Source organism: Somniosus microcephalus, chromosome 19 (genome assembly GCF_052327205.1).
Source record: "Somniosus microcephalus isolate GS21.2 chromosome 19, FLI_Smic_1.0, whole genome shotgun sequence".
NCBI lineage: Eukaryota > Metazoa > Chordata > Chondrichthyes > Squaliformes > Somniosidae > Somniosus > Somniosus microcephalus.
This window is the reverse complement of record NC_141005.1, coordinates 38,455,291-38,476,420: the sequence shown is the minus strand read 5'-3', so window position 1 is coordinate 38,476,420 and position 21,130 is coordinate 38,455,291. Positions and strand designations below refer to the sequence as shown.

Sequence of the window (21,130 nt, the reverse complement as noted above, 5' to 3'; positions counted from 1 at the left end):
CTTAGTTTTTCTGGAAAAGGTGCATAAAAACATTTTAAAATGCCCGTTATCACCTGATCAAACATTTGGAACAGAACTCTGACTGAATGTTTTGGGAAATAGTGGTAGCTAACCCAAAGCTCCACAGTAATTGTAGTGTAATCACAGTAACTCGAACAACACTTGCAGGGCAATGGGGAATTGGATAGTTCTTACAAAGAGCCGGCATAGACATGATAGGCCAAATGGCCTCCTGTGCTGTATGATTCTATGTTGAAGAAAATATAACTTGTGATTTGGACTTTTTGTGGTCACTACAGATGGCAGCCTGCATTAGTGGGCCCACACCTCTTATGAACCAAATTTTTGTTATGCATGTAATAAATGGGATGTTGCATGCCTCAGAGTTTACAGTATACCATTTCACTGCTGGGTTATTTTAGAAATAACACCGGATGCCCGCTGTACACTCCTGATTGCTCTGATTGACGGAAAAACACTACACTGCAAACCACACATTTCAGGCTAAACTACGAATTGTTAATTATGGGAAAGAAATATACACAGAAGCAGTACAAATCAGCAGGTAAAATAGTGATGTCGTACTTCAATCTCAGATACTTTTAACTGTTTCCTGACACTAAATTAACAAAAGCATTAACTTATTGCACCATCTCCTCTCGAGAGCACTTTTCCTGTAGGGAAGGTGCTTGGAAGGGACAACTCTTCTTTCTCTCCTGCAGAAGCACCTGCAGTGCGGCATCTGTAAAGAGAGGTTTTCTTGCAATGCTCACCAGCCATCGGTACTTTTGTGCAGCAGAACTTTCTGGCCACCAATAAATGCTCAACCTCTTTTTAAATAGCAGCTACTGCCGTTTAATATGTGCACCTGTGCACAATTTCCCCATCCCTGTCAAAACAGCTCTAGCTAGTAGGCCCAATGCAGCTGAGAACTGACTATGAATATGTAATTAGGTCAGCCTCAGGAAATTGCATGAAGTCGACCATGTGCAGTCTTGGCAAGTGCAAAGTTCACTGTATGCTGATCCCACTGATTCTGCCCTGGGACTGGAACATATCTCCTCATGTGCTTATCTTAATTTGTATTTGCTATGCTGTCATGCATTTACAGCACACGTGCACAACAAAGCTAGAAAGACTGTCCAATTCAATAAATCTCTAATTGTTTAGCCTGGGCATTAAATACAGTGTTCAGTGAACAGGAATTTGTGGTTGAATAGGGTAAATGAAATCTGTGTGTGTACTGCCTTGCTGTACTGTTACTTACTTAACAAATATTATATCGGGTGCACAACTGACAAGCATTGCTAATATTTAATTTAAAAGTGCTTAGCAGCTACAAAGTTCTGTTATTTGATGTTTGAAGTTGTTTCAATACTCTGATTAAATATTTATTTGCTTTAAGCAATCTTCCTAGTGTGTGCAGGAGACTGAGCAGCATTGCTGAGTAATCCCAGTGAAACTTTACTGCTTGTTTGTTAGTGAGAACATTCTGTCTCAAGATTGTTAAATAAGATTAATGTTTCTAATGCTGTAACTACGTTGAATTCTTTGTGATGATAAAAGGTAGGAAATAGCATCAACACACTCGTGGATTTGGAAGCATTTCTAGTTGCTAAAGACACTTTACTTTGCCCTTGCTTTGGCTCCTGTTTCAGGAGACCAACCTCCTGCCCCTCTCTTACAACAATTACTTATACTTATAAAAATGCCTACAAGGTACTTCGAGACAGAAGCAGATGCAATAGGGGAAGAACTATGAAAGTGACTACGTTATGGTCAAACAAGTAGATTTTGAGTTGGCTTTTGAAGGCAGAGAGATAGTTGGTGAGGTGGAGGGCCCCAAATGGCTGAAGACTGCTGTTGATGGCCGAATGGAGGTAGGAGTTAATGCAGAGTTGGAAATGTGGAGGGCACATGCTAGCACAAAGGGCTGGAGGAGGAGGTTGCAGAGCTAAGTTGGCATGAAGTCGTGGAGGGATTTGTAAACCAGCCGGGATTTTGAATTCAAGTGTGTTGGTAATGGGGAATCAATGGAGGTTGACAGGCACAGGAGTGATAGGGGAGTGGGATAGCATCGGGATCCGCTCTATGAGCAAGCCTAGGTTTGGAAAGCCAAGATATTGTAGACGCACATCTTTATGGCTTATTGAACCTCATCTTTAGAACTAAGAGGGCAGCAGAAAGAGGGAGCACTATGAGACTGCCTCTGCCTGGGTAGATGGGGTTTTGCAGGAGGATATATGTTTATTATTCAATCAGACAGATGGCAAAATACGTTAAATACTGAGACATGCAAAGTTTTGTAAATTGGAAAAGAAAATTAGCAATAAAGGTACACAGTGCAGGAAATTGAATTAGCACAGGGAGATTTTTTAAAGGACCTTGGAGTAACAGTAGATTCAAGATTCAGACATTGTGGAAAAACAATTTAAAAAGCAATAGTGTGTTGGGACACATAACCAGAATAGTTTGAGTACAAGTCTACAGAGGTATTGCTTACATGGACTAGGAGTAACTGTTGTTGGTTGTGATGGTGTATTGGAAGTATTACAGATGGTGTACTTAAACCATTATGGTGTCTGTTTTCTCCATAGCCGGTCCTGCCACACACAGCAGTCTGTCTCATCTGTGGAGAAGCAGGAAAGGAGGACACTGTGGAAGAAGAGGAGGAAAAGTTTAATTTCATGCTGATGGAATGCTCAATTTGTAATGAAATCGTGCATCCTGGCTGCTTAAAGGTAAAGCAGTTAAAGGTAATTATTTTTTCCCTTCATCTCATTAAAGTGCTGACTCTAGCTGGAGTGCATTTCTTCATGTATAAGCCTAGAGAGCGAGGTCCAGCAGGCCAGCAAATAGATTTAAAGGGAAATTGTAGGAAAGTGACTCAAAAAAGATTCTGAGTATTGTCATCAGTGAGAAATAAAAGTCCACAGATGTTTAAATATAAAGTGAATCTCTTTCCAATATCACAATCACTGAAGTGGAAATGTTAGTAGTAATTAGCCTGTAACTGTGATGAAACCTCAAATAACAATAACAACTTGCATTTATATAGCACATTTAATGTAGAAATATGTCTCAATGCATTTCACACAGTCATAAGGGGGAAAAATATAGATGCCATCTTGATACAGGTTATATCTTGTGTTGGTTCTATTTTAAAGCAGTGTTCAGACGTAGGTTTGTTCAGAACTGTGAGACTACACATTAACGTGTTCTATCATCATTTATATTGTCAGAAGGCTCTAGAGGATTAGCTTAATTTGTTAAATAAAAGCAATAAAATGCCTTGCACTTGCCGTTTACTTTAGTAAAACTGTGCAGATGGTCAGTTTATGCCTGTACAGTTCAGAACTGCAGCTGCGTGGTGGGTGGTTAACGAGTCTCCATTAAGCCACGTTGCATGAAAATACAGGCAGGTAAATAGAATCCATTTGATGTCAAAGTTCTGGTTGCCATTGTATTTTTGAGCAAAGCTATAAATTACTCTGTTCCGATTTGAATGCATCACATGTTCACAGCATTGGACTGAGATTAAGTGACTTCTCACTCTGCACTCAACCGTGGATTTATTTTCTGGATTAGGTCTAATGGGAATGATCTGAATCCGGTTTGTGATATTGACTCCCCCCTTCCACCCCCTAAAGAAATTAAGTCGAAGCTGATCAATAAAAGACACTGATGTGAAAAATTCTGTAACAAGGTTTTGGTATTGAACGGTGAGGCTAGAAGCACTCATTCTGTGTCTGTGAAACACACTTGTTTCCTGTGTATCAAATAGTGAACATTCCAGCAACATGATGACTAACTAACTAACTGACACTATGTACAGCATCTCTTTAATTTGTACTAGTCCAGTGCCATAGCTAAAACCCGGTTTTCAACATATCAGCTAAGGAACTGGGTTAAACGGATTGTACAGCTAACTAAATAAACTCTCTTCTGAGACACTCAACTCCTCGCTAGTTTCAGTTATCATACAGTGGCCAGTTATAGTTTTTTGGGGATTTGATCATGAAGTATCACCGCAATTTACAAAATGGTATGTACCCTGCAATCTCACTGTTGACAGTTCACCACCATTTTATTCCTTGTTGAAAATAAGCTTTAAAGGCAATCTACACCTTTGCCCTCTTCACCCTGCCTCTTCTGAAGGTAGGGGCACAAGCAGTTCAGTGTGCACCAGCAGTGCAAAGTTACACGGCTGGTGACTCTAGTTCATGATTTTAAATATTTACTGTTTTTGAAATATTTTATTTACAGTGCTATCATATTTAAAAAGTTTTGCCTATTGTGTTCTGACCTGCTTTTTCCTTCTCTCTATGCCAAAACCTTCAAGTCAGAAAATGTCAACCAGCTTAACTTTACCATTGTATGATGTGTTGTATACAGAATTATTTATCGATTGCTATTTGGATTTTTAATTTTAGTCAAAAATATTGTTCTGTTCCTTTGTGCTGCTGGAGAATTGTCAGTTATCAGAATGGACTTTTATTAATGATGTTAATTTCCTGCATTTGTTACTAGGTACAGGATGGAGATGGAGTTGTCAATGAAGAGCTTCCAAACTGCTGGGAATGTCCAAAGTGCAACCATGAGGGAAAAACAGGGAAAGTAAGTATAACTAGAGTTTTCTGTCTGGGCTGTTTGATATTGTAGTGGGTGGGTCATTGTAGCCAGGTCCAACCCTGTCCTCGCGCACTTCCAGCAGGAGTCACTAGATCACAATAAGAATTGGGAACGACGGTTGGTTCTCCTCCCTCACTGTCCCTAAAATATTAAGGCAAATCAATAAGAGTCTCATCACCACATTGACAAGTTGGCTAGCTCAGCCCAGGCTAAGTATTAAACCTGGAACTTGATTACTTCTTGGTGACCTGGTGCAATACCATGTGATTATATTTACCAGCAGAGCAATTGGAGGAGCACCATTTATTGGGAAATTCATTCCTAAATTTTTTGATAGGGTATCTCAGAGCTTTTTTTATTTCAAAGGATAACTCACAAAAAAGTCTCCATTGAATGTTGGTACAAAACAGCTGGTTGCCTCATACCCATTAAGTTTTATAGCCCCTCAGTCAAATTCAACATGATATGGTTCAGCCAATCAACAAATTGTCTTTAAATGCTGTGGCAAAGTGTAGTTTATACCATCCATGTATAGTCGAAGGTTGTTGACATTTAAATTAAACAGTATTTTCTATGTGATACCTGGTGACTGTTTTGCTGATGGTGTGCTGAATACGATTGTGTCTCCTGGTGATGGTATACGGGTGTCATAATGCATTATGGAATGCAGAGTAAGACGATGTTCCCTGGTGTTCAACAGTCAGTTCCCAGTCGCAACCTGGCCACAAGGGTAGATGCCGAACAGCCACAGGAGATGAACAGATCTGCTTATTGGGCAGCCCAGACGTGGACTTCACTGCTGTTCGTTCTGTGGTGATTAAAGGATCTGAAGCATGGTTCTATTCAAAACAGTTCAGCTAAAACGGCACATCATCATCCTTAGCCATGTGTATCTAGCTCATGCACTCTGCGAGCACTTGCTGTGTCAATCACTAGCCGACAGTACCTAACACAGAACATGGAATGGAATATGTATGTTGAAGCTAATGGAATTTTTTGCCACAAAACACGGAATGGAATATTCAACGGTTCATTGCCAGAAGGCTGGGAGCAGGTGGACTGTCCTTTATATCTGGGAATAGTGCGCGCCAAACTAAACCTAAAAGGAAAAGGAAGAAAATATTTTGACAAGGGTAGATCATTGGCTGGAATTTTTTTTAAATTAATATGCAGTGTAATTTTTTTTTGGGATGTGACTGAGTTTCTCAGTTGTTGGGAGGGGGGTGGTGATGACCCAGTAGATATACCCTTGACCAAGCTTTACAGTAATTACATAAACCATATTCCATTTTTATTACATGAGAATCTGGGATTTTGGGGATCGTATACATGATTCTATCCATTTTTCTGTGAAAATGGAAAGCCAGTGGTCTTGCTTACAATATACAAAGGGGCTGCTCGTTCCTTAAATCAGGGCCATTATTTTATGGGGACCAAATAAATCAAGTTCCATTCTTATTGTTTGGGATTTTATTGGTATTTTTGGATTGTGTCCTGCAATTATGTCTTTTTTTCAAAACTGACTAGCAGTGTCCTTGACCTTGACTTTAGAAAGGCATTTAATATTGTGTCTTGCAACATGATGATGAGGTGGTTATGGGGTTGTGAAATTGGGGACAAGTGCATCAGAAACTGCTAACTGGAGGAAGCAGGATAATTACCATGAGCTTTATTTGAGCTGAGAACTGATTTTAGTAATTTCCCCACAAATCAGTGCTCAGACCCCCTACATGTTTTGAATGAAATTTTGAAAAATTTCCATATTTTCTGAAGGCGGCAGATTTATTTAGTCTTCAGCTAATAGTATTGGACAGTGCAGTACACATATGTCCCATGGTCCTCCCGAGCCCCAGGCTCAGATCTCCCAGGATGGCAAGAAATTGTATGAGTGGGATGCTAATCATAGGGAGCTGAAGAGGCTCAGTACTTGAAAGAATTCATGTACTTTGTTGTCGGTAGAGGAGAGAAAGCATTTAAAGAGATTGTAGACTGGACTTCAAACGCATGCTTAAAATGTGAAACAGTGATTAACAAAACAGAATGTCCTGTTTCATTGCTCAGTAGCGTGGTGTCCAAGTCCAAAAATATGTTTCCCTGTATCAATGCTTTTTACATTGATGACTCCACACTTGTAGCATTGCCTTCAGTCCTGGCCATCATAGTTCCGGAGTAGAATAAGGACAATTTACAGATTTGGATTACTGTGATATGGAGTCGGTCTGATGGAACAATAATTCATCAAAACAAAGAATGAAGGAGATATGCTTCAGTTTTGTAATTTATATTATATGTATACATATATGTTCCACATTATCCATCTGTGAATTATTTGAATGAGGAGCACAGGACAAAATAACACAAGTTCAAAGTTAAGGAACTAATGTCTAAATGAAAGTTTAGAAGGAACTCCTTTCATAGGATTGTTAATTAGTTTAACAAGCTGGCACCTCATACAGGCCTGTGGATACTTATTTTTAGAAAGTTAGGAAATAGAACTTCAACTATTGAACATTGATTAATTGATTTAGCTATTAATCTTCCTTATTTAGTACATTTCTTTCTCTTGTCCTGTCATTTTGTATCTCATCTCTCTTTAGGGCCTCCATGCTGTGTACCATTATTAATCAGAAGGTCAAACAGGTGACCTCTCGTAAAAACTGGTAATGCCAATGTTGGCCCAGCCACCAAAAGGTCAATCAGATCAGCAAGGACTGATTCCGTCTTTAGACTCACCCCCACTCCCTTTTCCATGTGTTGTGAAAGCCCCTAATCACTGAAATTAGGAATTTGCAAAGTGCAAATAGCATTTCAGCTATTCCACGGCATCTTCCACCCATTGTACCAATGTACCGTGCCATTGAGCAAGTAAAACACAATCTAGAGTGAACCTAGGAAAGGTGTTGGGGAGCCTGATAGCTTGAATTAGTTAATTGGCTGAGAAGATAAAAGAAAGAAACTGCAGAATCAGTTTATAACTGGAACAATTACAGCTTCAACAGTCAAACATGCTCCAATGGTAGTGGCACCATTTAATTACTCTTTAGTTCTATGCAGTAACCAGCACGAAAATTTTTACATTTTGCAAGGACACAATTTGCAGTCACTAATTTTGACAGAATCTGTCTCTTTACTGCAGGCCAGCCAAAGGGAATGGGCTGCCATTTGATTTGATCACTTCATGTATTTTGGTTGATTCCTGAATAGCATGTTAGAATGATTATCTAGTGTATGTACAAGATCTATTCAGTTTAGTAAACTGGAAAACTACAATGCAGTACATTGATGCTCCAGATAATGCTACACACTGATGAATGTTCTTGGCTGATAACGTAACAGACAATATACCTACATTCTTTTCACAAGTAAAGGAAAGAATAAACTTGAATTCTGAAAGAACAAACAAGACGATTGATAATAGAACTACATGACAAAGATCTGATTCTAACATCTGGTTTTGTGATGATACATAATGTCAGTTTAGGTGATTCCTTCTGGGTTATTGCCAGGTTTACGTTTTACAAAAAATTGTTACTGATTTATTGATATGTGTGTCTAAAATGTTAATTGGCTGAAAAAATTGATTAATCTAGTTTAGAGCTAAGCCAGTAGCAGTATAGGACAGTGCTTTACACATATCGTGCGGTTCTTCAGAGTCCGCAGCTTAGTTCACCTATGATTTATTCTGTTTCCACCAAACTGGTCCATGTGTTGTTGATGTTGAAACTGAGCACCTATGAATTTGACAGTGACATTGATGTGATCAAACAAACTGAGAAATATATTTGCAAGTCTACATTTCATTAGCTGGGTAGTTGATGTATGTTTTTTGCTTCTTTTTTTAAAAAGATAATTATGCTGAAAGATGCATTACTCTGCACAAATAGTAAATTACAATTTAACCAGGATTAATATAATAAATCATTGTCTCTTGAATGATTGCTGACAAGTGTTAACAATTCTGACCTTTGGAGTTTGGTATACATTATAATTAAATGTCAGTTATGATGTAAATATCACAAAAATTGGCATTGTAATAAAGTTATTTGCTCCAGCAATTCATGTCTGATGTTATCTGAAGTTAAATACTGTACTCGTTGACAATGAGTGTACTCTGGTGAGATTTGATTAAGCTGTGCATGACAGATTGCATCCTGAATCATTTATTCCACACAGATTTTAGCATTTGAAAAATCTAATATAGATTTTATAAGTGTTACTTCGAGTTTATGATGTGTGTTTCTTTCCAGGGTCTAATTTTCCTCATTTTTCATTTCCTGCAGCCTCTCTTGGGCCAACCAGCATGTGTGGCTGAGAGGATGAGTGACCCACTCCCACACTGCCACCATGTGGTATGCAAGAGCAGTCGGGGAACTTACGTTCTCTTTGCTCCATGCCTTCCCACAGTGGCACAGCTGAGATCAGGAACTCACCAGAGTGGGATCTGAGCCAGTGTCCCACAACTCAGTGGGACATACATTAATGTTTATGGTAGATATTTAGCACAAGGCTTATCTGGCTGATCAGATTAGTATAGAAAGTTTTTAGTTAATGTTTCATTATTAAATCAAAGAATGATACAGCACAGAAGGAGGCCGTTTGGCCCATCGTGCCTGTGCCGGCTCTTTGAAAGCTTATCCAATTGAAGGGGAAAAATTTGCTGGGCTGTGTGGAAGTTTCTCTACCACTGATGTAAGGCTGACTGGCCTGTAGTTGCTGGGTTTATCCCTCCTCCTTTTTGAACAGTGGTGTAGTCCTCTGGCACCGCTCCCCTATCTAAGGAGGATTGGAAGATTGTGGCCAGAGCATCTGCTATCTCCACCCTTACTTCCCTCAGCAACCTACGATGCATCCCATCCAATCTGGGTGACTTTTCTACTTTGAGCACTGCCAACCTTTTAAGTACCTCTATCTATTTTTATCCTATCCAATTTCTTGACTACCTCCTCCTTTACCTCAGCCATGTCCTCTGCCCCAACAAGATCATCTCCTATTTGGTCCCTAATCGCCCTCACCCTTCCTTTGGCTACCTTTTTACTATTTATATGTTTATAAAAGACTTTTGGGTTCCCTTTTATGTTGCCCGCTAATCTATTCTTATACACTCTCTTTACCCTCTTTATTTCCTTTTTCAGTTCTCCTCAGTACTTTTTGTATTCAGCTTGGTTCTCTACTGCATTCTCAGTCTGACATTTATCATAATCCTTTTCCTGTTTCATTTTAATTTCTACATCTTTAGTCATCCAGGGAGCTCTAGCTTTGGTTGTCCTTCCTTTCCCCCTCATGGGAGTGTGTCTAGTCTGTACCCAAACTATTTTTTCTTTAAAGGCCTCCCATTGCTCATTTACTGTTTTACTTTGTCAGTATTTGATTCCAACCCACCTGGGTCAGATCCCCTTTCAACTCACTGAAATTAGCCCTCCTCCAGTTAAATATTTTCACACTTGATTTTTCCTTGACCTTTTCCATAACTACTTTAAGCCTATAATATTGTGATCGCTGTTTCCCAAATGCTCTCCCATTGAAACCTGCTCCACTTGCCCCACTTCATTCCCCAGAACCAGATCCAGCACTGCTTCCTCCTCGTTGGGCTGGAAGCATACTGATCAAGAACATTTTCTTGTACACATTTCTGGAATTCCTCCCAGTCTATATTAGGCTAATTGACGTTCCCTATTATCACTGCTCTATAGTTCTTGCATCTTTTTCTGTCTCCTTCCCACTATTTGGTGGCCTATACACCCAGCAGCATAATCGCTCCTCTATTGTTCCTTAATTCTAACCAAATAGAGTCTGCCTTTGAACCCTCAAGTACGTCATCCCTTTCCAGTTTTATAACAGTATCTTTGACCAATACTGCCACCCTCCTCTTTTCTCTTCCCTATCTTTCCTGAATACCTTGTAGCCAGGAATATTAATTTCCCAATTCCATGTGGCAATTTGTGCCTGCAGCTCACCAACCTACTTTACCACGCTCCGTTCATTTACGTGCGTGCACTCTAAACCCATCCTAGTCTGCCTCCCGTTTCCCCCCGTCTGATCCTTCTTATTTCTGAACTACTCGTTATTCTAATGCTGTCTATCTCTCCCAGTCCTCTGTGCCCCTTGTTTCTCCTCCCTAATGCTTCATCCAGGTGCCCCTCCCCCTGCCAAATTAGTTTAAACCCTCCCTCTCATTACCTGGGGAATTGGTCCCAGCCCTGTTGAGGTGCAACCCGTCCATCTTGTACAGGTCCCTCCTTCCCCAGAATTGGTCCCAATGCCTCAGGAATCTGAAGCCTTCCCTCCTGCACCATTTCTCCAACCACACATTAACCTGCTTTCTCTTACTGCTCCTATACTCACTAGCACGTGGCACTGGGAGTAATCCAGAGATTACCACCTTTGAGATCCTGCTCTTTAACATCCTCCCTAGCTCCTGAAACTGCAGGACCTCAACTCATTTCCTTCCTGTGTCATTGGTTCCAACATGGACCACGACTTCTGGCTGTTCCCTTTTCCCCGTAGAATGTTCTGCACCTGTTCTGTGATGTGTGTATGTTATATTATGTATCCACCTATCATGGCTATAAGTACAGTGATGTTTGTAAGATTATATCTGGTATAATTTTCTGATATCTGGTATTTAATTGTGTGTGATTAGCATGTAGGCAGAGTAAGACTATTAACCATTAACATTACAATAATGCCAAAAGACACGAGGTATAAAGTTGTATCTGTTTTTTTCTTCTTCTGGTCTATAAGCAGAAAAGAGGGCCGGGGTTTAAGTATGCCTCCAACCTCCCAGGTTCATTGCTGAAGGAGCAGAAGCAGAACAGAGAACACAAGGACTCCACAGAGACGACCAAGAGAAAGGGAGACCGAGAGGAAAATTCCAAACGGAGATCGGAGGAACATTCCAAGAAAAGATCCGATGACTCTGTTCCAAGAAGGAAATCTGAGGACGGGCTTGTGATGCGAAAGCGGCGAATGGTTGACCGAACATCTGAGCCAGTTGCCAGAAAAAAGGTGCAACATAAAAACTCAGCAATTGATAACAAAGCAGATTCGTATCGAGAGGGTTTTTAATTAATATGCCATTGTTAAATAATACTCGTAGATTTAAGTACAGTGATTTTTTTTAAGATTGTATCTGATAAGATGATTAATTTTAGGGTTTACTTTATTGTTGGAAAAATTCAGAACCTCATCAAATATTTATTATTTGCAAAAAGCTGATGAAGTTTTTCAGTGAATAGTGCAGTGATTTATGGGTCAATAGGATCACCATTGGTGACTTCCTGCTTGCCACATTCACTGCTCCTCTCTCTAACCCCCTTACCGTCCGTCCATTGCATGTTCACCAGCATAACCAGGACAGCTCGAATAATTGGCAGACATAGACTCAATTGCATAGCCTGCGTTATGGCCATGATTATCAGTCTAAATAGGGTATGACGTTCTTCCTTCGCTTTGACAGCATTTACCTTGAGGATTCCCATTCTAAAGGTCATGACACCACATGGCACCAAACGCGGGATTCACTGCTCCCATTTCCATGGCTGATCTCAAACCCGCTTTCTGACCCCAATTTATCCTTTGAGTTTTCTGTGAATTTCCACTGCAGACTCCAAGGCCAGTCAGTACTCCACTGTTTAACCCTTTACAAAGCCCACTTGTAACTTGGTCCTTACAAGTGTTGTTAATTCTTTTTACACCATAGTTGTATACTTGTCTTTCATATACCGTTTTGTTGCATATTGTCTGTTTTAGTTATTTTAGTGATGCACTACAGCTAACCTTAAAGTATGACTCCTTATATTGTACAGTATGGACAATATAGTCAGTTGATTCATTATTCTGCCTCAATTTAATGCACGTTTCCAAGATACGTTTGAGTAATGTGATATATATGTTAATTGGGGGAGGCATCACAGCCGAACCTAATTCTGTTGCCGCTTGACAACCAGACTGTGCACTTATCGCGATCAGGTGAGTAGACATTCTGATTTTCCTCTGTCTAACTTAGCAGCACTGAAGCCAATTGTAATTCTCCAACCGCTGCACCAGCTAACTCAGCATAGACTGAAGATTGAACCTTGGACTTTACTGCTCTGTGTGGCTCAGCTAATCTCTTGATAAACTTGCTGAGCAATCGGGGCAGCCAAGAAATGTAACATAGTAAGTGATGGCAAGAGAAGTCCAATCGGTTGTGGAGCTTTCTAAATCATGCTGTTTGAAGTCTTATTTTAAACCAAAAATTGATATTTATATGTTATATGGAGAAACACCCTCTCTTTTTAAAAATAATGCCCATTCAGTAATATATGATTTATGATTTGATTTTAAATTAACCTAAGCAAAGTACATTGTAGTGATTGTGTGCCAATCTTTTAATTGCTATTTTTACCAAATAATTCAGTTGACTCTATAATTACCAATATTGTAAATCCTATTATTAAGCAGTCACTCTGCAGAATATCCACATCATGTGTTACTGAACAAGCGCTGGCCATATTGGCAGGGAAGCTGAGTAACTGAAAGACATTTCACTCTGATTTATATGAATGGTTGAAATGCTGAGAGCTGAAATAAACAAAACAGATGTATGTTTTTGGAAAAAGAACTTTAGCACATATTTCTTGCCAAAGAAATGGTGTTAGTCAGGATGATAGAATCAGAATGACCTCTGCTGTGATGCTGACTCAGTCTGCCTTCTTTTGTTGCAGTTCAAGATTGGAAAGGAAGAGAAGCTGTTGAGGAAAAAGGTATTTATTTGTATTTTTAAACTGTTGACCACTGCAATATTTGTTTTCTTTTCTCAAATTTCAAAGCTTTTTAAAATTGGCTACTTTGCTCTGAGACATTATAAATTAGTGTATCTCCTCTGGCATTGCTCAATGCTGGGCTGGAGCTGCTGATGTTTATTGTGATAGATGCGAATCCCTATTCCATCCATTGAATTCAGATGATTCTTCAGTGTTGACTCATTCACCACCACCAGTGGTCTTGAAGTATCTCATCTCTTAGCCATTTTTCATGTGTAATCCTGGACAATGAATGTTGGCTAGCTATTTGTGCCAAAGCCAAACCTGTCCTCCTCTAATGACTACACACAGACAGATTTCAGTGGGGCTATCGAAATTATATGTTCCTGATCAAATCTTTTCTTCTTCCCTACACTTTGTCTCAATTGTAGAGCCCCACCCCCTCCTCTGCTCTGCTGAGATCAGATAACTATATAGATCAGGGATGAAACTTGGGACTGTTACGTCCGTGTATAATAAGACACAGACTGCAGGAGAAACGGTACAACAGATGTTTACTCAACGTGGCTCACAGTGGAACTGATCTGTACAGATTACTACTCAGCGTTATATACAGGTGTGGTCACTGCCGGTACTACAGTATACATGAGCTGTAAAAAGTAGTTCCCCCCCCCCCCCCTTAAAGGTATATACATTACAGGGACCTCTGCTTTCTAAGGCTGAATTACCACACCATGCAATGCCTTTACCCACTGAGCCAGTGAGGAGCATTTAATTTTTCTTGTATTTAATAATTTACAGATTTTTACATGAGGCCTTTTCCTCTTCAAAAGGAATTGTGCAGAGAGCTGATTGCAGCTTTTGATTTAGAGTGCCTTTTTCAAAAGAAATTCTTGGGATGTGGCCAACATCAGCAAGACAGCATTTATAGCCGATCCCTAGTTGCTCCAAGAGTCACCATGTAGGCCTTGTGGCAGGTTCCCTTCCCTGAAAGACATTAGTGTTGGTTTTTTTAACAACAGTCCAGCAGCTTTCATGTCATTTTTCCCTTGTACTAGCCTCTGTATTACCAGATCTGATGAATTCAGCTTCACGACTTGCCATGGTGGGATTTGAACTCATGACCTGTACCCACTACCATAACCACTAGGTTACACTAGTGGCAGCACGGTGGCATAGTGGTTAGCACTGTTGCCTCACAGCGCCAGGGACCCGGGTTCAAATCCGGCCTCGGGTGACTGTCTGTGTGGAGTTTGCACATTTTCCCCGGGTTTGCGTGGGTTTCCTCCGGGTGCTCCGGTTTCCTCCCACAGTCCAAAGATGTGCGGGTTAGGTTGATTGGCCATGATAAAAAAATCGACCCTTAGTGTTACGGGGGATTAAATATGTGGGGTTACGGGGATTGGGCTTGGGTGGGATGGCTGTCGGTGTAGGGACCGGGTGCTAGGGTTTGGATGATCAGCCATGATCTCGTTGAATGGCGGAGCAGGCTCGAAGGGCCGAATGGCCTACTCCTACCTTCTATGTTTCCTTTTTGCCATCTTTTAAACCAGCACCTAACCATATCTGTTTCTGTCCACATTGGGGTAAAGATTTGTCTTGGGCGGTAGCACAAAGCGGGCGTTATTGCAATGGCCGCCCGCTTTACACCCGCCCGATACCCAGTTCCAGGTCCAGATGTATAGCAGGGGTCGATGCAGTACCGTCCGTTTTGCGCAACTGCCCCCAAGGTGAATTTTTACCCCGTTACATTTATCACATTAACTGCTTCAAGATGTGTTGTAATGAGAGCAGTAATTTCAAAAAAATTGTTCAGAATGTCTGCCTAATTTTTTTTTACTTTGTGTGGGGTTGATGAGGGATACAATAACAGGGAGGATATAAAAAAGGAAAGACTTGCATTTGCCTTTCACGACCACCGGACGTCTCAAAGCGCTTTACAGCCAAAGAAGTACTTTTGGAGTGTAGGCACTGCTGTAATGTGGGAAAAATTAGGATCAAAAACTTCTACAATTACTTTCATTCTAGAAAATCTGCAAATATTTTAAAAGTAACTTTTTTTGCCAGGCTCCTCACTGCCCTTTACCTTTCTGGAAGTTTCTATAAATGTATAGCTCAAACTAGATCGTGCTGCTCTTGTAAAAAAATAAAAATTTACATTTCAAGTGACTGAGGCACTCTGCTGTTTTCAGCAAGGTTACTGTATGAGCTTTGCACCAGGCACAGCAGGGCTCTGGAGTCATTTTCTTTTCATTTGCAGATTTGATTATTAAGATTATTTAAACCAAATGAGGTTCTTGAGATGATAAAATATACAACATAACGTATCTAATAACTCATGAAGACATCCTTCGAGTAAACCTTTAATTAACTTGTCTGTGGTGTTTTACTGGTATGGTTCTATCTTGGATCACATTCAGCTGCTGCTCAGCGTGGTCTTCCACTTCTGGAGCATTTAACAAATTGTGTTTCTTATTGATTGCCCGATGGTAGATTATAAGCCTCACAGCAAGTGACAAGAATTCAGTGACTGTTCATCAGTCGTATCATCACACACTTTATCTTTCTCCAGAAAGCAGCAGCTTAAACATGAAAGTCTGTTGCCTTGCTGCATTGAATTTCTCTTTAGGCTATTATGTCAGGGTAATCTTTTGGAAATAGTAGTTATTTTATGTGTCATATCTTTAGTTCATAATTCATAATAACAATTGGTTTCATATAATGGCTTGGAGGGGAAGGGAAAGTATGCATTCAGTAAGACTGTGCATTTAATTCTCGACAGCAATCTTGTTAGCAAATCACCTCTGGTGTCCTGTTGCTAGTTTCTAGGCTCTGAGTAATAGAATCATATTGTAACTCACATCACGGCCTGTTGGAGTTACACTGCTGTCATATCACAGGTCCATAGGTCTCTGCTCACTTGTTGAAATGTTAAGCGTGTTGAATTGAGATTGTAACGCACTTTATTTTTCTGTTAAATAGAGAAGATCCTTGCATTCAAATGAAGACCGCCCAGCAACTCTCAAATCACTGCGAAGTATCAAACAAGAGCCTGAGGATGACCCACCTGAGACTCCTCAGAAAACAAAGGAGAGTGACCAGTCCAGGTCAAGCTCGCCAAGAGCTGGTCCCAGCACAGAGAGTGCAGAGACCAAGGAGAAGAAAAGTGAGAGATTTAAAGAGAAACGCAAGAAGCGATTGCACAATAAAGAACTTAGTAAAGAGCTAAGCAAAGAACTCAATCAGGAGATTCATAAAACTGAGACCAGCCTGGCAAATGAGAATCACCAACCTATTAAATCTGAAGGAGACAGTGAAAAAGTAGAGAAGCCGAAACGATTGCTGGCAAGCAGTGAAAGACTGCACAGGTTAAGCAAAGGATTAAATGGGACTCCCAGGCTTAGACACCAGCTGACCACGAGCTTGAGGCGGGCTCCCAGGGTTATCACTCGACCACCACCCTCCGTGTCCCCAACTAAATCCATTCAAATGGAGCGACATGTGGTGCGGCCTCCGCCTGTCAGCCCACCCCCGGACTCTCTGCCCCTCGATGATGGCGAGGACCATGTCATGCAAAGGGAAGTGTGGATGGCTGTGTTTGGCTATCTCAGTCGCAAAGATTTATGCGTTTGCATGAGAGTCTGTAAAACCTGGAACAGATGGTAAGTTTTTATTTCCTATTTATTGTCCTGAAGTAGGGGGAAACGAACCCTTTGTGGAAACAATTAAAACTTCTTTCTCTTGTGTCTCACTGTAAAATAAACTTGGCATCTCAATGTGTTTTCAGGAATGGTAGCATAGTGGTAATGTCACTGGGCTAGTAATCCAGAGGCCTGGACTAATGATCCAGAGACGTGAGTTCAAATCCCACCACGGCAGCTGGGGAATTTAAATTCAGTTAATTAAATAAATTTGGAATAAAAAGTAATGGTAACCATGAAACTATCGGATTGTCGTAAAAACCCATCTGGTTCACTAATGTCCTTTAGGGAAGGAAATCTGCCGTCCTTACCTGGTCTGGTCTATATGTGACTCCAGACCCACAGCAATGTGATTGACTCTTAACTGCCCTCTAAAATGGCCTAGCAAGACACTCCGTTGTAACAAACCGCTACGAAACACAATAATAAGAATAAAACTGGACGGACCACCCGGCATCGACCTCGGCACCGGCTACGGACACAGCAACAGCACACCCAGCCCAGTCGACCCTGCAAAGTCCTGCTTACCAACATCTGGGGACTTGTGCTAAAATTGGGAGAGCTGTCCCACAGACTAGTCAAGCAACAACCTGACATCGTCATACTCACAGAATCATACCTTTCAGCCAATGTCCCAAACTCCTCCATCACCATCCCTGGGTATATCCTGTCCCACCGGCAAGACAGGCCCACCAGGGGTGGCGGCACAGTGGTATACAGTCGGGAAGGAGTGGTCCTGGGAGTCCTCAACATTGACTCAAGCATGGGCAAGGAAACCTCCTGCTGGTTACCACCTACCACCCTCCCTCCCTCACTTGGAAGAAGCAATGGGAGCAGCAAGGGCACAGAATGTACTCTGGGTGGGGGACTTCAATGTCCATCAGCAAGAGTGGCCAGGTAGCACCACTACTGACCGAGCTGGCTGAGTCCTGAAGGACATAGCTGCCAGTCTGGGCCTGCAACAGGTGGTGAGAGACCCAACACGACAGAAAAACCTTCTTGACCGCGTCCTCGCCAATCTACCTGTCGTAGATGCATCTGTCCATGACAGTATTGGTGGCAGTTACCACCGCACAGTCATTGTGGAGATGAAGTCCCATCTTCACACTGAGGACACCCTCCATCGTGTTGTGTGGCACTACCACCGTGCTAAATGGGATAGATTCAGAACAGATCTAGCAGCTGAAAACTAGGCATCCATGAGGTGCTGTGGGCCATCAGCAGCAGCAGAATTGTATTCCACCACAATCTGTAACCTCATGGCCTGGCATATCCCTCACTGTACCATTACCATCAGGCCAGGTGACCAATAAGGAGTGTAGAAGAGCATGCCAGGAGCAGCACCAGTCGTACCTAAAAATGAGGTGCCAACCTGGGGAAGCTGCAACACAGGACTACATGCATGCTAAAAAGCGGAAGCAGCATGCTATAGACAGGGCTAAGCGATCCCACAATCAACGAATCAGATCAAAGCTCTGCAGTCCTACCACATCCAGTCGTGAATGGTGGTGGACCATTAAGCAACTAACGGGAGGAGGAGGCTCCATGAATATCCCCATCCTCGATGATGGTGGAGCCCAGCACGTGAGTGCAAAAGACAAGGCTGAAGCGTTTGCAACCATCTTCAGCCAGAAGTGCCGAGTGAATCATCCATATTGGCCTACTCCTGAGGTCTCCACCATCACAGAAGCCAGTCTTCAGCCAATTTGATTCACTCCACGTGATATCAAGAAACGGCTGAGCGCACTGGATACAGCAAAGGCTATGGGCCCCGACAACATCCTGGCTGTCGTGCTGAAGACTTGTGCTCCACAACTAGCTGCGCCTCCAGCCGCGCCTCTAGCTACAGCTACAACACCGACATCTATCCGACAATGTGGAAAACTGCCCAGGTATGTCCTGTCCACAAATAGCAAGATAAATTCAATCGGCCAATTACCGCCCCATCAGTCTACTCTCAATCATCAGCAAAGTGATGGAAGGTGTCATCGACAGTGCTATCAAGTGGCACTTACTCACCAATAACCTGCTCACTGATGCCCAGTTTGGGTTCCGCCAAGACCACTCGGCTCCCGACCTCATTACAGCCTTGGTCCAAACATGGACAAAGGAGCTGAATTCCAGATGTGAGGTGAGAGTGACTGCCCTTGATATCAAGGCAGCATTTGACTGAGTGTGGCATCAAGGAGCCCTAAACAGTGACCGGATCGGACAAAGTCAACATGGATTTACAAAAGGTAAATCGTCCTTGACTAATCTACTGGAATTTTTTGAGGATGTAACTGGTAAAATAGATAAGGGAGAACCAGTGGATGTGGTGTATTTGGACTTTCAGAAGGCTTTCGATAAGGTCCCGCATAAGAGATTAGTGTGTAAAGTTAAGGCACATGGGATTGGGGGCAAGGTATTGACTTGGATAGAGAACTGGTTGGCAGACAGAAAGCAAAGAGTTGGAATAAACGGGTCTTTTTCCGAGTGGCAGGCAGTGACGAGTGGGGTACCGCAGGGATCGGTCCTTGGACCCCAGCTATTCACAATATATATTAATGATCTAGACAAGGGAACTAGATGTAATATCTCCACATTTGCAGACGACACAAAGCTGGGTGGGCGTGTGTGAGGAGGATGCCAAGAAACTCCAGGATGATTTGGACAGGTTGGGTGATTGGGCAGAAGCATGGCAGATGCAATATAACGTGGATAAATGTGAGGTTATCCACTTTGGTGGCAAAAACAGGAAGGCAGATTATTATCTGAATGGCAATAGATTGGGAGAAGGGGAAGTGCAACGAGACCTGGGTGTCCTTGTGCACCAGTCGCTGAAGGTAAGCATGCAGGTGCAGCAGGCGCTTAAGAAGGCAAATGGTATGTTGGCCTTCGTAGCGAGAGGGTTCAAGTACAGGAACAAGGATGTCTTGCTGCAGTTGTACAGGGCCTTGGTGAGACCACATCTTGAGTATTGTGTGCAGTTTTGGTCGCCTTATCTGAGGAAGGATGTTCTTGCCATGGAAGGAGTTCAGCGAAGATTCACCAGGCTGATACCTGGGACGGCAGGAATGACGTATGAGGAGAGATTGGGTCGATTGGGCTTATACTCGCTGGAGTTTAGAAGAATGAGAGGGGATCTCATTGAAACTTATAAAATTCTGACAGGACTGGACAGACTAGATGGAGGAAGGATGTTCCCGATGGTCGGGGAGTCCAGAACCAGGGGTCATAGTCTAAGGATAAGGGGTAGGCCATTTAGGACAGAAATGAGGAGGAATTTCTTCACCCAGAGAGTGGTGAACCTGTGGAATTCTCTACCACAGAAGGCAGTAGAGGCCAATTCATTAAATATATTCAAGAAGGAGTTGGATATATTTCTTAAGGCTAAAGGGATCAAGGGGTATGGGGAGAAAGCAGGGACCAGGTACTGAATTTGGATGATCAGCCATGATCGCATTGAATGGCGGAGCAGGCTCAAGGGGCCAAATGGCCTACTCCTGCTCCTATCTGCTATGTTTCTAGTAAAACTGAAATCACTGGGAATCGGGGGGAAAACTCTCCACTGGCTGGAATCATATCTAGCACAAAGGAAGATGGTTGTGGTGGTTGAAGGTCAATCATCACAGCCCCAGGACATCGCTGCCGGAGTTCCTCAGGGCAGTGTCCTCGGCCCAAACATCTTCAGCTGCTTCATCAATGACCTTCCCTCCAACATAAGGTCAGAAATGGGGATGTTTGCTGATGACTGCACAGTGTTCAGTGCCATTCACAACTCCTCAGATAATGAAACAGTCCATGCCCGCATGCAGCAGACTTTCAGACTTGGGCTGATAAATGGCAAGTAACATTCGCGCCACACAAGTGCCAGGCAATGACTATCTCCAATAAGCAAGAGTCTAACCACCACCCCTTGACATTCAACGACATTACCATTGCCGAATCCCCAACCATCAACATCCTGGCGGTCACCATTGACCAGAAACTTAATTAGATCAGCCGCATAAATACTGTGGCAACAAGAGCAGGTCAGAGGCTAGGTATTCTGCGGCGAGTGCCTCACTTCCT

At 42.1% G+C, this 21,130-nt stretch overlaps 1 protein-coding gene across 11 annotated transcripts in view; it reads left to right on the top strand.

The window, feature by feature from the left end:
- Nucleotides 1-21,130, top strand: part of LOC147104347 (lysine-specific demethylase 2B-like) — a 210,122-nt gene that overhangs the window by 164,783 nt on the left and 24,209 nt on the right. For 5 of the 11 annotated variants that reach the window (XM_085961610.1, XM_085961618.1, XM_085961619.1 and 2 more), the window contains 5 exons: nucleotides 2,598-2,756; nucleotides 4,531-4,619; nucleotides 11,367-11,637; nucleotides 13,338-13,376; nucleotides 16,359-17,038. In XM_085961610.1, coding sequence (XP_085817736.1) covers nucleotides 2,598-2,756; nucleotides 4,531-4,619; nucleotides 11,367-11,637; nucleotides 13,338-13,376; nucleotides 16,359-17,038 — 1,238 coding nt within the window. The remainder of the gene's footprint in view (nucleotides 1-2,597; nucleotides 2,757-4,530; nucleotides 4,620-11,366; nucleotides 11,638-13,337; nucleotides 13,377-16,358; nucleotides 17,039-21,130) is intronic. The other 6 variants (XM_085961615.1, XM_085961617.1, XM_085961613.1 and 3 more) reach the window with 4 other exon arrangements.